The sequence below is a fragment of the Lissotriton vulgaris genome, chromosome 12, assembly GCF_964263255.1.
Source record: "Lissotriton vulgaris chromosome 12, aLisVul1.2, whole genome shotgun sequence".
Lineage (NCBI taxonomy): Eukaryota > Metazoa > Chordata > Amphibia > Caudata > Salamandridae > Lissotriton > Lissotriton vulgaris.
In genome coordinates, this window is record NC_141700.1 from 727,321,687 (window position 1) to 727,339,014 (window position 17,328).

Genomic DNA, 17,328 nt, shown 5'->3' on the forward strand with positions numbered 1-17,328 from the left:
GATGTGGTTCAAGTAGGGATTGAGCAGGGGAGCCAGTTTCTTGTATTGTTTGGCTGGCCAAGGATCATCAGGTGAGCCAGACTTACATTTGAGTAGTTCTGCCATGGTGTCGGCTTCGGAAATGACTGCAAATTCTGTCAGAGTGGGGGACTGTAGCATGTAAGAGGTGGATTCCTCTTTTGGACCTTCTCTGTTGGAGATTGGGAAGGAGGAGTGGATGGTCTCGATTTTTTTCCTCAAAGAATAGCGAAAGTTTATCGTACAAAGACTGGGAGGCAGGCTGAATCAGAGTCCGCGCGTTGGGGTCCGTGAAGGATCTGACTGTGCTGAAAATCTCCCTGGCGCCGTTATTAGCATGTTTGATTCTAGAGGCCAGAAAGTCCCTTTTGTGCTCCTCAATCATTCTGCGGTATTCTTTGAGGGCTGTCTTATAGATGGTTTTACTATCCAAGGAATAGTTCTGCCTCCAGAGGCGTTCGAGCGATTTGCACGAGGCCTTTTTCTGACGAAGCTCGTTGGAATACCAAGGTGCAGATGGTGTAGCCCTGTAGGTTTTGATGGGTTTAAGTGGGGCCAAAGCCTCTAGGGCTTGACTGGTCCAGATGGTCAATACCACTGTCTGGGTCAGACAACGGGATAGGTTGGGAATTTTTTAAGTATTCCTGGAGCGTTTCTGGAGTGATACAGCTCCAGTTTCTGCCTGATGCTTTAGGGGTGATAGGTATTTTCAGTTCCACTAGACCCACTATCTCAAAAGGGATGAGGAAATGATCCGACCAAATAACCGGGATGGGGGGGGCTGCCCGAATACTTGGTAGGTTGGAACAAATCAGGTCTAGTGTATGTCCCGCTTTGTGCGTGGGTAAGGCTATTTTTTGCACTAGATTGCAGGCCGCCAGCGTGGAGATAAAATTTTGGCTGTGCGAACCAGATTCCTCATTTGCGTGGAGATTGAAGTCCCCTAAAGCAGTGAAGTTGGCGTAGCGTGTGCTAAGCTGGATAATATAGTCTGCCAAGGCCGGCAGATGGGAGGTGTTGGAATGGGGCGGGCGGTAGACAAGTATTCCCTAGCAGGAGGTAGACGGGGAGATTTGAACACTGAAAGGTAGACCTTCTATACAATCAAGTGGGTCATAAAAAGGGAAGGTAGCCGTCCATTTGGATTTATGGATTAGGGCAACGCCACCTCCCTGTTTACCATTGGGTCTATTGGCACAGACAATGCTATAACCCTCCGGAAGGGCGAGGGTGATGATGGGGTTGCGTGGTATAATTCAGCCAAGTTTCTGTTAAGAAAAGCAGATCCCGAAGGGGCTGCCAGATGTCAATGGCATGTTTACTCAATGATCTGCAATTGATCAACGCAGGTCTGAGGGTAAAAGAAGGGCAGGCTCCACAAGTGGCGGCGGAATTCAGAGCGAGAGCCGGGCTGTATGTAAGATCGAGGGGAGGAAGGGAAAAATGGCAGACTTTACATACAAAGGCAAGGCTCCGAGCGTCAGGAGTGGGCCAGGGGCAGATCAAACATGGGGAAAGTCTCAGGGAAATCAACTCAGTCCGAGTGTATGTTACGGTGGTGTCGCTGGTGAATCGCACAGGGGGACCGGCCACGTCCGCGTCGTGATCGCGGACGAGCGCAGACGAGCTTACCTTAAGCGCGCAAACGGCGCGCCCGCTGAGTTCGTCCGCTGCGCTTCCGGGACAAACACATGTTTATAGGGCTAGGATGATGGTAGGGGCGTGGCCTAAAAGGGGGCGTGTCCCTCTGCTCGGCGCGGGGAATGGCGGCCGACGAGGCTCCAAGAGTTCTCCCTCTCCAGCGCTAGCTCCGCTGAGAGGGGATGCCTGCACGTGGTGATCAGCGTCAGAGGGCAGGGTGAGTGACTTTTAAAAAGCAATACAAGCAAAGGTTAAAATAAGTGCAAAATCACAATTTTCCTACTCCCGGCTGAGCCTCAGGAGGGTCCAAGTTTAACTGTGGCGCTTGTCAGATCAGCGCGTTTTGTACGGGTGGTAGGGGGCGTGGCCTAAAAGGGGGCGAGTCCCTCTGCTCGGCGCGGGGAATGGCGGCCGACGAGGCTCCAAGAGTTCTCCCTCTCCAGCGCTAGCTCCGCTGAGAGGGGATGCCTGCACGTGAATCTGCCTTCTGCGGAGTACAAGTCTAATATATTGATAAAATTCCACCTCTCTGTCTTCAGTGGTAGAGCCTAAGCTCCCTTTCAATGAAGCTTTGACGGAGCCAATTTATGAGGTGTGGAGTAGACCTCTTACGGCTCCTGCAGTTGCTAAAGCTGTCGCAAGAAGATATAGGGTGGCTCCTGGAGACCCAGACTTTTTATATTCACATCCTTTGCCAGAGAGCTTGGTAGTGCAGGCAGCCTGCTCCAAGAAATCTGCAGGTGCTTTCCCTGAGGTGCCTGTAGACAAAGATAAAAAAAACAGGACCAATCCGCAAAGAAAGTTTTTTTTGTCAGCGAGTAGGTCTCTCAAGAGAACGAATGCACATGCCACTTGGGGCGTTACATCCATGCTTTGATGGATTCTGTGAAGCAGTTAGCCCCTAAAATTCCAGAGGAGGACAGAAACATTTTAATGAGGTGCTTGTTGACACTCAAGCTGCTTCTATGCAAGTCATCCAAAGTGAGTTGGATACAGCTGACTCGGTGGCGAGAGTCATGGGATCTTCTATTGCCACCAGGAGAGCGGCCTTGTTGAAGACTTCTGAATTCTCTGCGGATGTCCAGGCTGCCTTAATGGATCTACTTGTTGATGGCTCAGGCCTTTTTCAGAAAGAAAGCTGATGCTGCGTTGGAGAGATTCAAAGACAGCAAGGCTACAGCCAGGTCTTTGGGTTTACAATCCCGAGGAACTGTGGGCAAAAGGTTTAGGGGGTTTGGAAGGTCCTCCTTTCGTCCCTACAAGCAGTCGCAACAGCAACAGCAAAATCCGCTGTATAAGTCATACAGAGGCAAACAAAGAGCTCGTCCTCGCGGACGTCAAGCATCCTCCTCCTCCTCTTCTTCTCCCCACCCCCTCCAACATCATCAAAGCAGCCCTAGATCTGCCATTCCGGATCATGCGGGTCGGCTTACCTATTTTCTACGAGATTGGGAATCGGTCACATCGGACCTTTGGGTTCTCAATCTCGTGGAGAATGGGTATGCTCTTCCCTTTCCGGAGTTCCCTCCGAATTACCCTCCTTGCCAAGAGTTTTGCTCAGAGGAGCACCTGCTACTCCTGCAGGAAGAAGTCCTGCGTTACTGAGAAAAGGTGTGATAGAGGTGGTTCCGGAGCAGGAAAGGGATCAGGGATGCTACTCACGGTATTTCCTGATCCCCCAAGAAGGGTGGCAGACTTCGTCCAATCCTGGATCTCAGGGTTTTGAACCTCTTTCTGAAGCAGGAGAAGTTCAAGATGCTCACCCTTGCGCAGGTTCTTCAAGCGCTGCTGGTAGAATACTGGATGGTGTTGATCGACTTGCAGGATGCATATTTCCACATCCCCATCCTGAAGTCGCACAGGAAGTATCTCCGTTTTACGGTGGGTTCGCAGCATTACCAGTTTGCGGTCCTTCCGTTTGGTCTTACTACTGCGCCTCGAGTCTTCACCAAGGTGATGGCTGTGGTGGCGGCACATCTCAGAAGATCAGGGATGTTAGTTTTCCCTTATCTGGACGATTGACTAATCAAGGCAGAATCCCCAGAGAAGGTGCTCCATCATCTCCAAGTCACAACTCAGTTGTTGTTCAGATTATGTTTTTCGATAAATGTACCCAAATCTCACCTGGTGTCCTCCCCGCGCAACCTGTTCATAGGTGCTCTACTGGATACAACTGTATGTCGGGCATTCCCTCCTCCTCAAAGGATTCGCGACATACAGGAAATTATTCCTTTATTTTACAATGGAGCGGTCGTTCCGGTCCTGAAGGCCCTCAGTCTGCTCGGTCTGATGGCTTCCTGTATTCTGTTGGTCAACCATGCACGCTGGCACATGAGGGTACTCCAGTGGTGCCTCAGGAAGCAGTGGTATCAGCACAACGGAGATCTCGGGGAGTCAGTGAGGATCTCCAGCGAAGCTGGAGCGGATCTGTCTTGGTGGAGCGTGGGGGGCAATCTGTCTCAAGGAAGGCCCTTCCTTCTTCCTCCGTTGGTTGCCACAGTAATAACTGATGCATCCACTCTAGGTTGGGGTGCTCATCTGTGGGATCTGGAGATCAAGGGTCTTTGGTCTCCAGAGGAAAGGTTGTTTCACATCAACCTTTTAGAGTTGCGGGCGATATGTTTAGCGCTCAAGGCCTTCCTCCCTTCCCTTTGCGGTCAGTCAGTTCAAGTCCTGACGGACAACACTACCGCAATGTGGTATGTCAACAAGCAGAGAGGAGTGGGGTCGCAGTGTCTTTGCAGAGAGTATCTGTGTCTCTGGTCCTGGGTTCAGGACCATCAAATTTGTCTGATGGCAAATTATCTGGCCGGAGTTCTGAACGTACGTGAAGACCGTCTGTCGGCAGTTCTCAGCCGACCACCAGTGGAGGCTTCATCCGGAGGTGGTTCGTCACGTCTTTCGGACTTGGGGAATTCCCCGAGTGGACCTGTTTGCCACTCACGAGAATGCTCACTGTCCGTCATTCTGCAGTCTCCAGTATCCGATGCAGGGAGCTTTGGGGGACGCGTTTCAGTTGAGTTGGGACTCAAGAATATTTTACGCGTTTCCTCCCATACCCTTGATTTCTCTGGTTCTGAGGAAGGTTCGCTATGACCGGGCCCCAGTCCTATTGATCGCCCCGGATTGGCCAAGAAGGGTGTGGTAAACAGATCTTCTCCACCTCTCCTCGTGCCCGCCGCTCCGTCTCCCTCTCAGGGCAGATCGACTCTCTCAGATGGAGGGGCAGGTTCTACAAATACACCTCCAGACCTTACACCTTCATACCTGGAGATTGAACGGGGCAACCTGAATTCTTTTTCTCTCCCACATGATGTGGTGGATGTCATTTTATCGGCTAGGCGTGATTCCACCAAGTCTACCTAATCTTATAGGTGGTCTAAATTTGTTTCTTGGTGTGCGGAGAAGTCCATTGACCCTTTGAAGGCTCGATTGTCTGGCCTACTTCAGTTTGCACTTTCTTTGGCTCAGCAAGGGTTTGCTGTAGCTACGGTCAACGGTTATCTTTCGGCCTTGTAGCCTTTCCTCTGTCTGCAGGATCAGCCGTCCTTATTTAGATCTCCTATTGTTTTAAGGTTTCTTAAGGGCCTTACAAATACATTTCCTCCTACTCCTTTTATTGTGCCTCAATGGGACTTGAATCTTGTGCTACCTTTCTTGATGGGTTCACCTTTTGAACCTTTGCACAAGTGTCCCTTGAGACTGTTGTCTGTTAAAACGGTCTTCCTGATTGCAATTACCTCGGCAAGGAAGGTAAGTGAGCTTCAAGCTCTTAGTTCAAAACCCCCATTCTTATCCATTCATGCTGAACAAATGGTACTCCGGACCAGGGCTGCTTTTCTGCCTAAGGTGGTAACTCCCTTCCATCCAGGGCAGTCCATTACCCCTCCTACCTTCTATCCTCCCCCTCACCCTTCCAAGGAGGAGGAGAGACTTCACCGCTTGGAACTGAAGAGGGCGGTGAGGTTCTACCTGAACAGAACCCGGGAGTTCAGAGTGGATGACCAGCTCTTTGTTGGTTTTGTTGGAGCCAGAAAAGGCAAGGCGGTGCACAAGTGCACGCTGTCGAGATGGATTGTCTTGTGTATCAAGATATGCTACTCTCTGGCGGGTAAGGAACCTCCTGAAGGTTTAAGAGCTCATTCCACTAGAGCAAGGTTTGCTACATCTGCTTTGTCTAGGGGTGTACCTGTAGAGGATATTTGTAGAACAGCCACTTGGTCTTCTCTCCACACTTTCGCGAAGCATTACTGCTTTGATTCCGAAGTGAGGAGGCCCCTGTGCGCGTTCTGTCCTCCAGGATTTTCGGGTTTAGGAGAGTGGACACCCTCCTCCGGGAGTGGGGACTGCTGTGGGACTCTATTCACAAGGTGAGTCTCCACTGGCAGATGTATCCATCAGAAGAACAAGTTACTTACCTTCGGTAACGCTTTTTCTGGTGGATACAGTATCTGCCTGTGGATTCCTCGCTGGCTCACCCGCCTCCCCGCCACCACTCTTCTATACCTGATTTAGTGTAATGTAAATATTTTATTGTCAAAGGAAATGTTATTATAATTGCTTTCCTGCATAGACTACACACTGTGTGTGTTATTTTGATTATTTGGTACTGTGTACATTGTGTGTATATCTACTGTTGTTGATCCCTCCGTGTGCCTTAAAGGTACAGAAAAAAGGGCGGAACTGATGTCATCACGTCGACGTGGGCCTATTATGGAGTCTGTGACGTCAGCGGAGCCGCGCGCTATGCTGTGCTTCTGTGACGTCGTCCACGTCGGCGCGAAGCTACAAAAAGAATTTACGAATGTTGCTGATGCAGGGGGATATTCACAAGGTGAAAAATCCACAGGCCGATACTGTCCACCAGAAAAAGCGTTACCGACGGTAAGTAACTTGTTTGACACTCACACATCATTGTTGGCAGGGGTTACTACTATACCTTGTGATTTATGATTCATATTTCTCAATGTACTGTTATAATGCTATTTTTTATGCCAAATGCTCAATGACTGTTACCTTTTGACAAGGATGCATTTATTAAAAACAACATTTTTTAAATTAAATAATTTATTTCATCTCAACCATTGGTTGCGTTTTCTTCTCTGAAAGATAAGTTCGCATAATGCATACATAGTTATACGTTTCTGTTCATGTGTGTATATATATATATATATATATATATATATATGTGCATCCTGGTTTATCTCTGAAGTTAATCAAAGCACAGAAATCCCTCTAAATGGATTAGTGAGGGATTAATGTATTTATTCTTTCTTATTGTCAGAGTATCAGCATTCCACTTATCTGCATTTCTCAAAGTCTGTGTATGTTTGGGTTCTGTGAATTAAAGTGTGTGCCAGTTCACACTAAAAGCGTGAGTCCTTTTTTCCCAGTCAGCATTGTTTTTACACACCCACATACTCTCAAATATGCATACACTTACTTTCAGACACCCACACGTACTCTCTGGTTGTAGTAGAATGTGTTGACGATGACCTTGTGGTCCTTGTGCTAGAGTGTTAGTATAGTTCATTTCCACTGTTAAGGGCAGAACAATGACATAAATCATGTTAAACAAAATCACCCCTCCTTTGTTTTGCAGGCAAGTTCCGATTACCCTCTTTCTATGACCAGTCCACCGTGGAAAAAGTTCAAAGCAAATTTCTGCGAGTTCATTGTCACTCTGGTACGGCAGTGCCAGTACAACATCCTGTATGACGAATTCCTTATGGACACACTTATCTCCCTGCTGACTGGCCTTTCAGACTCTCAAGTTCGCGCCTTTCGCCACACGAGCACCGTGGCAGGTAGAGAAATTACGTCTCCACTCATTCATCTCCCAGATTCGGTTGAGTGGGGAAACTTGCACAGCCTGTGTGGCTCCTGTTTGTGGTGGAAGCATGCATGGTTGCTGCCTACGCTGTCCCGTTACTTTGTGATAAAGCTTGCACTTCTTGTTCCGCACAACTTCTGTACATGCTGTTTGACATGTTTGGTTGGTCAAGTTTCTTTGCTATCCCCTTTAACTTTGCTGAAGTGAACATTGGATGTTTTTAAGTTTAGGACATGGCTATGGAATGTGCTGATACAGTGACCCTTGACCCTGCTTGCAGGGCCGGTCGCTCCACACACCGCGCGGCTCCCCCCCGTGGGTGCCCAAGACTACTGCCCCCTCCGCTGCTGCCGTTAGCCCTCAGCCGCTGTATCGACCCAGAGCAGCGTTGACCGCCCCTGTGCCCGTGTCTCCCGCACTCTCGCCATCTGAGTGCCAGGTTCAGGGTGATATTGTTGTGCCCATTATTGTTGTGCCAGTACATTTGTGCTCTATCGTATTTTGCATAGCCCTTGTTCCCCGTGTCTGTTCCCTCCGTTTCTTCCCCTCCCCGATCCCTGCCCCCTTTTTTTATGTACCCCTCCCTCGACCGCCCATTGGCCACCCCGCTCCACCCTCCCACTTCGACATTTATGGAGGCCGCCGCACGTATGCGCCGATTGTGCGCCAAAGCCAAGCCCGTCTGCCCCCGTCCGGGCCTGGACGGCGCCCAGCGCCAGGACCCCTGGCCCCAGACGATGCCAGCCCACACGACGGACCTACGACGCCACCACCTTCCACGCACTCAAACCAGACCGGAACCCCGCCTGCTACCGAGCCACCCCGAAACGCACCCACGGAGCCTTCAGCTGCCAAGCCTGCACGTTCCACTGCCTCCAGACCTGCACCGCGCCCAAAAGGCCCGGCACCAGCAACAACCACCTCAAGTGCATCCTCCTCAAAACCCGCTCCGTCCACAGACACGCCGTCGAACTCTGCTCGAGACAACATCACCAGACGTCGCCTTCCTCACGGAAACCTGGATGAACGCCTCCTCAGCGCCCGACATCGCCATAGCTATCCCGGACGGATACAAGATCACCCGGAGGGACCGCTTTAACCAGACCGGAGGAGGCATCGCCATCGTCATCGTCAACAGGAACACCATCCGTATCACGACCAACTCCGACAACTTCACCGCCGCCGAGCACCTCCACTTCCAGATACACACCGACCCCAAGACCACCCTCAGAGGCACCCTCATCTACAGACACCCGGGACCACGCACCCAATTCATCGAAGACATCGCAGACTTCATCAGCCCGCACGCCCTCTCCTCCACTGACTCCATCCTCCTAGGGGACCTCAACTTCCACCTGGAGAAAAACGACACCAACACCACCACCCTGCTGGACAACCTCGCCAACCTCGGACTCGAGCAACTGGTGAACACCCCCACCCACTACTCCGGCCACACGCTTGACCCAGTCTTCTCCAGCAATCACATCTCCTTCAGCGACTCCACCGGACTTCACTGGACGTATCACAGCTGCGTCCACTTCAGCTTCAAAAAAACCACGACTCACCACCACCCGCAACAGGTTCCTCGCAGGAGCTGGAGCAAGATCACCGCCGACCAGCTCACTACCGCCCTCAGCCTGAAACCTCCTGACAGCGCAAAGAACCTCAACCAAGCAGCCCGCACCTTCACACAGTGGCTCACCAACTGCGCCGACGACCTTGCACCACTGAAGAACCCTCCCAGCAGACCCGGCAGCAAGAAGCCTCCTGGTTCACCGACGAACTCAAAACATCCAAGAAAAACTGCTGCACTCTCAAGAAAGCCTGGCGCCACGACCACCCCACAGAAAACATGACTGCCCTCAAGAACGCCACCCGCGAACACCACCAGCTGATCCGTACCACCAAAAGGACAACACTCAAAGAACGACTGGACAACAACACCCACAACAGCAAGGAACTCTTCAGCATTGTCAAAGAGTTCTCCAACCCTAACGCCGGAAACAACAACATCACACCCTCGCAAGACCTCTGCGACCTTTACACCTTCTTCCACCGCAAGATCGCCGACATACACAACAGCTACGGCGCACAAACCAAGCACCCAACCACCGAACCAACACCCCCCACCACCACCCTCTGCAACTGGACCCCGGTCAGCACCGAAGACACCACCCGCACAATGAACACCATCCACTCCGGATCACCAACCGACCCCTGCCCCCACCACGTCTTCAACAAAGCCAACTCCATCATCTCACCCCAACTCCGGGACATCATCAACATCTCCTTCAACACCGCCACCTTCCCGGAGAGCTGGAAGCACGCCGAGCTCAGCGCCCTACTGAAGAAACCAACAGCGGACCCCACCGACCTCAAGAACTTCCGCTCCATCTCGCTCCTCCCTTTTCCGGCAAAGTCATCGGGAAGATCATCATCAACAGACAGCTCGCCGCCTTCCTCGAGACCAACGGATCCCTCGACCCCTCGCAGTCCGGCTTCCGAGACCACCACAGCACCGAGACCGCCCTCATCGCAGCCACCGACGACATCAGATCCCTGCTTGACAACGGGGAAACAGCGGCCCTCATCCTCCTGGACCTCTCTGCGGCGTTCGACGCGGTCTGCCACCGCACCCTAGTACAGCGCCTCAGCAACATCGGAATCCAAGAGAAGGCTCTGGAGTAGATCATCTCATTCCTCGCTGGAAGAACCCAGAGAGTCCGCCTCCCCCTGTTCAGATCCGAGGCCACCGAAGTCATTTGTGGCTTACCACAAGGATCCTCACTCAGCCGCACCCTCTTCAACGTCTACATGAGCCCCTCGCAGCCATCGCACGCCAACACAACCTCAACATCATCTCCTACGCCGACGACACCCAGCTGATCCTCTCCCTCACCAACGACCCCGCCACCACCAGAGCCAGCCTTCACGAAGGGATGAAAGACGTCGCTGAGTGGATGAAGAGCAGCCGCCTGAAATTGAACTCAGACAAGACCAAAGTCCTCATCCTGGGATCATCGCACACCGCCTGGGACAACTCCTGGTGGCCCCCTGCCCTGGGCACCACCTCCAAGCCAACAGACCACGCTCGAAACCTAGGCTTCATCCTGGACTCCTCCCTCTCGATGACCAGACAAGTCAACACCGTATCATCATCGTGCTTCTAAACCTTGCACATGCTCCGTAAGATCTTCCGATGGATCCCCACCGAAACCAGGAAGACAGTCACCCAGGTTCTCGTCAGCAGCCGACTGGACTACGGAAACACCCTCTACGCGGGAACCACTGCCAAACTACAGAAAAGACTCCAGCGCATACAGAACGCCTCCGCACGACTCATCTTGGACATCCCACGCCGCAGCCACATCTCGACCCACCTGAGACCTGCACTGGCTTCCCGTCAACAAGAGGATCACGTTCAGACTTCTCAACCCACGCACACAAGGCTCTCCACGACATGGGCCCGAAGTACCTCAACAGCCGCCTCACTCTCCACACACCCACCCGCCAGCTACGATCGGCCAGCCTCGCCCTCGCCGCCGTTCTACGCATTCGCAGAGCCACCACGGGAGGAAGATCCTTCTCCTACCTGGCGGCCAAGACATGGAACTCCCTCCTCATCCACCTACGGCTGACCTAGGACCACCTCTTCTTCAGGAGGCAACTCGAGACCTGGCTTTTCGAGCGGTAACGGCCCCCTCTCCCCAGCGCCTTGAGACCCTTCGGGGTGAGTACCGCGCTATATAAGTCATTGATTGATTGATTGACAGATTCTTTCCTGTGGTAGCATAAATGGTTATATATGCCTCTTGTTCCTTGTTTTTCTCATTTCCTTGCCAATGTTTCTTTTAATGTCACATCTTTGCTGCCTGCTTCTCAATCTTATCTTGCTTTTTCTTTTCCTGGTTATTACTTTTTGTTCCTTGTTTCTTCTGTCATGTTTGTTGCTTCACCACCCTGTTTTCTCACTCTTCTTGTTTCATTCCGCACTGTATTGCTGCATTTCATGGCTTCTTACCCTTTCACAACTTTCTACCGCATCTTTATCCTCCCTCAACCCCATTTTATGTCGCTGTGGCTTCTTGCCTTCACACTGTTTTGCCTTTTGCCCTGTCTTTCCAGTTAACTGTATGCCTTTTTCTCCCTTGTGAGTTTACATGCTTCGCTCGCAGCCAGAGTTCCTGCTTCTTGCTACTCGTTGCTAACGGCATCTTTCTCTTTTGTACCTTTTTAAAAATGTATTCTTACATTCTCACTGCATTCTTTCCTTTTTCCAATAATGTTCTCTCCACCAATTACGTCACTGTTTCTTGCATACACTGCTCAAGCTCTGAAGTTGATGACTGCCCTAGTGGATGTGGCTCTTAATCTGACTGTGCACAAAGACAATAATCAACGACAGTATGATGCAGAGAGGAACAAAGCTATCGACAAGAGGGCCACTGAAAGGCTGGAGGCGCTGCTTCTCAAACGGAAAGAGGTTTGCAAAAAGTTGTACGTGGGAGGTTGTTAGTCACAAATAGGGGTTGGTGCGTGAAAGAAATTGTGGGGATGGAAAACTGGCATGTCATTTAAGGAAGTCCAGGCAAAGAGTATGGTTCCTTAACTGTTAGTTTGTTTCTTTCACCATCTAGTTTAAGCAAAAGTATCTGGTGTTGCACTATTGTAGACACTCTATGCATTTGAACTATATGAATGATAAATATAAATTTCTGAGATAATAAAAATATATATTTATTTCTCTAATTTAGCTCCAGGAGAATCTGGAAGATATCGAGAACATGATGAATGCTATATTCAAGGGAGTCTTTGTTCATCGCTACAGGTGAGCATCTTCCAGTTTGAGGGAACAGCCGGGTTTTTGGACGGTCTTTGTTTCCTGATCTTGGCATATTTCTCACAGGATAATGCTGGGATTCTTGCAAGCAAATATTTTATTTTATGTGCTAGTACAGCTTTTGTATCTTTGACAGGCGACACATGCTTTGTCCTCACAACCTTTAATACTCATCAACATATTTAGGAGCAGTAACGCTATGTATCACGATCTTGGCCATTTACACAATTATTGATGTAAATGTAGATTTTAAAATTTTTCCAAATTACTACATTCCTTCTCAGTCACTGGAATCTTCATCATCATTGACCGCTAGAATATTTTTTCTGTGCTAGCTTGATCTTGTATCTCTTGAAGCAAAATCTAGAAATTTGCTCTCAACTTTTTTTTTTCAACCATTTAAAACTTACACACTATTGATTTTTTTTGTAATTCTCACATTTGATAAGCCGCCACGGAATAGGGTCCAACCCCTTTGAAAAATCACGCCCTTCAACTCCAATGCCCTGATTCAAGAAGAAACCTCAGTTCATTTACCTTTTTTTAGACCTTCATTACTAAAGAACCCGTTCATTTTTTTTGTACCTGTTCTGGTACATTATTTTCATTTAATTTTTCTTCAGTAGCTCACTTTTGAAGATTTATTCGAACAGTTTTCCAATCACGCCTGCATTGACGAGAATTCTTTTTTGTAAGTAATTTTCATAAAAATGTTCATAGTAAAGCAATTCAGAATGCAATATTTACATGTGTATTTCAGAATATCATAAAACGTATTTTAGATCATCATTTTACTATGTCGATACACTTTTATTCAGAATTAAACTCAGTTTTCCATTTTTCCTGCTGAATACTGTAGAAGTAGAAAAAGTAGGAATCGAAAGTACTGGATTCAGAGACCTAGTTTGTGTGTTATGGTCACTGCTCAGAATATGTCAGTACAGACCAAAAAAAGAAAGAAAAATTTCTTTCTAGAGTCCCCTCACTCACCGGGGTTTCCCCACGGTGACATGCTTCATCATTGGGGCCATCCCAGTTCTCTACGAAAAGGGGCGTGCTGCGACTAGCGGACTACGCAGGAGCACTATTGTTGTGAAAAGACTGTGTGGTGTAAAGTGATGTGGTGGTGGAGTGGGTATACGTGAATTAAAAATACCGTGCTAGTGGGCCTCAACAAATTTTATTTAGCTCCTAGATTGGTATATTAAAATGGGGGTGACACTGCTATTTAACCTTTAATAGGGCTAAATCAGTGTGTGGTCTACATGTTTCAAGCTCCCCAGTCTTTTCGTCAGGACCATACAGGGACCAGCCCCTTATTTACCACTCCTATATTCTACTGAATAGGATGAGTAAAATTACAGAAATACTTTTAACGCTGTTAACTTTTAAACATGCGTGTTATACATACAATTGTACTTTCTCGTTGTTTCTGTGAAGAAAGAATGACATGATTAGTGGCAAGGGTCCCCTCCTTAAGAGGAAGGGTATCACACACAATTCACACCTTATCCTAGGGTAATGGTGTCCCTTTTGCACCTTATTGGTGCGTGCAGGCTTACCAGTCCAGTGCATTCATAAATGAAGTAGTGTGAGACTAGTGGTTTTGTGAATTCACACATAAAAACAACACAGGACTTAATGTGACTATAGACAAGACACACAAAACATATATATTTCATCTTGGTAAAAGCAGCATACTTACATGTTTTGGTGCTTAATAGCACTTCATGGTCTCTGGTGGGGGCAGGATCACCTCATGGAAACATTGCTGTTGGTTTTAATGGAAGTTATTAGAGATAGCGTATCGCGAAGAATTCGCGTGCATTGGGTGAGTGTAGGACCATCGTTTCCTGAAAAACGCGATCTTCCCACCTTGTTGTCTGCGCAAAGTACTTACTTCCTTATCGGCGAAACCGCACCGTGTTACCTACTCGATCCCCTCCGGACCGCATATTGAAGACGGTGCGGTGAACGGTATACTTGAGGTTGCCGCATTTCCGGGTTTGGTGTTGTTAAACTAGACCGCTCGATGTATAGCGGCCATCTTGGAAGGACGTTACGGGCATGAACAATAAAGATATTGACAGAATGTAAATGTTTATTAAACAATTGTTCGTATAGTTTTACCTTAGTTGGTTTTTCAATTAATTCAAATCAGATCGACTTCTTGGTATTTTACTGATGTTATTTACTGATTGTAATTTCACGTGGGGGAAGCAAATATATTTGTTCGTTTTTTGTTTGGGGTTTTATTATCATAAGTCCTGCACATCAGAGATGGTAGGAGCTCTTGGTACCTTTTTAAACCTTGAAAAGCTTATTTTCAGAGCGGTATTTAGCCAGTTTGTTATAGTGACGGCGGCCAGGAAGTTACATTCTACCTCCCCGTCCTCAACCGTACCGCCCGATAAGGAGAGCCGATGGATCGACTCAGCTGGTAGGAAAGCTTGTGGGACTGCATCCACGGCCATAAAGGCGTCCAGCGATGCGGCGTTGCTAGGGCGGTATGACCGTGCCCTGTGGGAATCCCTGCAACAGTTCACAGAACTTCTGCCACGAGACAAGAGGGAGGACTTCCAAGAGATACTCAAAGAGGGGTTGCTGGTTTCAAACCAGGTCATCAGTGTGGCTGCGGATGTCTCTCTTTTGGCTGCCCATGGGTACTGTCATGGGATCAACCAGCGGTGCCATGCTTGGCTCAGGCTCACTCACTCAAGCCGGAGGCCCAGCAGCAGTGGCCAATCTGCACTTCTTGGGGGACACCCTGTTCGGAAAGCATGCCGATGATGATATGGCTCGCATGAAGGCAGAGGCAGAGACCCTGACAGCTGTGGGCTTGGAGAAGCCCAAAGAAAAGAAGGCCTACCGCCCGTTCCAGAGACTGTTCGGTGCACAGGGAAGAGGACGAGGACAGTCTTCGGGACAGCAGCAGCAACTACAGCAGCAGTTCCAGAGACCCTTCCAGAAGCGCCAGAAGGGTAGAGGGGGACAGCAGTCCTCTACAACGTACAAGGGCCTGCCCGAGTCTCGACCCTGAGCGCCCGATAAGGAGAGCCGATGGATCGACTCAGCTGGTAGGAAAGCTTGTGGGACTGCATCCACGGCCATGAAGGCGTCCAGCGATGCGGCGTTGCTAGGGCGGTATGACCGTGCCCTGTGGGAATCCCTTCAACAGTTCACAGAACTTCTGCCACGAGACAAGAGGGAGGACTTCCAAGAGATACTCAAAGAGGGGTTGCTGGTTTCAAACCATGTCATCAGTGCGGCTGCGGATGTCTCTCTTTTGGCTGCCCATGGGTACTGTCATGGGGGGGGGGGGGGGGGGGGGGGTGCTGAGTATTGTTTGCAATGGATACAGTCTTCGGTTCACCAAACCGCCTCCACCGATTCCTCCGGTTAGCTCGCAGCTTCAGCTGGGCGAGCTCCAGGCGGAGGCTGATATCCTGTTAAGGAAAAAGGCGATAGAAGACGTACCTCTGTCTCAAAGAGGAAGAGGTCTGTACTCCCGGTTCTTCCTGGTTTGAAAGAAGGACGAGAACGAGTTCAGGCCCATTCTGGACTTGCGACAAGCAAACAAGTGGATTCGCAGATAAAAGTTTTGCATGCTGTCGTTGCATCAGATTTATCCTCAGTTGCAACAGGGAGACTGGCTATGTGCAATAGACCTACAGGATGCGTACTTCCATGTGCCCATTGCACACAAACGCAGGAAGTTCCTGCGATTTCAAGTCGGCACCAATCATTATCAGTACACAGTACTGCAATTCGGGCTGAAGTCTGCGCCCAGAACATTCTCAAAGTGCATGGCAGTGGTAGCAACACACCTAAGGAAGAACAAGGTGTTTGTCTACCCGTACCTGGACGATTGGTTGATCAAGGCCTCCTCGGTTGATCAAGGCCTCCTCCTTCTCCGAAGATCAGGCACATTTCCAGAAGACGTGCGTTCTCTTGAACAAGCTGGGGTTGCACATCAACATGTCCAAGTCTGTTCCTACTCCGGTCCAGTGCATTCAGTACTTGGGAGCCACCATCAATACGCTGTCAGCAAGCGTGTCTCTTTCGGAGGAGCGAAGATTATCTATCCTTCGGAAGGCTCAGGCTCTTATGACCACTCCATCTACAACAGTGAGGACGGTGTCTTCTCTACTGGGATCAATGGCCTCTTGTATCTTCCTAACGCCACATGCAGGACTGCGCATGAGACCGCTGCAGGAGTGCTTGGAGGATCAGTGGAATCAGAGGAAAGGGTCTTGGGACGACAAGATACGACTGTCTCTGCATGCTCTTCAGTCTCTGAAGTGGTGGTGTTCACCGGAGAATCTCCTCAGAGGGGTTCCCTTCCACAAGGATATTCCCACTCAGACTATCGTGACGGATGCTTCTCTCCAGTGCTGGGAAGCGCACTCCGGAGACTTACAGATTCAAGGAACGTGGTCACCGAAGGAGTCCACGTATCACATCAACTTCCTGGAACTCAGAGCTGTTCACTTGGCACTGAAGGCCTTTCATCCGTCTTTCCAGAACAACTCTCTGATTGTACAGACGGACAATCGAACCACGATGTATTACCTCAACAAGCAGGGGGGCTCGAGATCACGCACTCTGTCACAGGAGGAGCAGGCGATGGCTTCTGGCAAGAGGACTGACAATAACGGCTACCCATCTAACACCAGAAGTTCCTGCGCTTCAAAGTCGGCACCAATCACTATCAGTACACCGTACTCCCGTTTGGACTGAAGTCTGCGCCCAGGACTTTTTTTTCAAAGTGCATGGCAGTGGTGGCGGCACACCTGAGAAAGAACAAGGTGTTTGTTTACCCTTACCTGGACGATTGGTTGATCAAAGCCTCCACCTTCCGGGAAGCGCAATTGAACTTCAATAGGACGGCCGTTCTGTTGACCCAGCTGGGTTTGCACATAAACATGTCCAAGTCTGTCCCGACCCCAGTCCAGTGCGTACAGTACTTGGGAGCCTCCATCAATACGCTGTCAGC

The 17,328-nt window shown here is 49.7% G+C and overlaps 1 protein-coding gene across 1 annotated transcript in view; it reads left to right on the forward strand.

Annotated features, from left to right (window-relative positions):
* STAG3 (STAG3 cohesin complex component) overlaps positions 1-17,328 on the forward strand; it is a 1,294,449-nt gene that overhangs the window by 397,674 nt on the left and 879,447 nt on the right. The window contains exons 8-10 of the mRNA XM_086945989.1: positions 7,262-7,466; positions 11,824-11,975; positions 12,247-12,320. Of these exons, the coding sequence (XP_086802115.1) occupies positions 7,262-7,466; positions 11,824-11,975; positions 12,247-12,320 (431 nt within the window). The remainder of the gene's footprint in view (positions 1-7,261; positions 7,467-11,823; positions 11,976-12,246; positions 12,321-17,328) is intronic.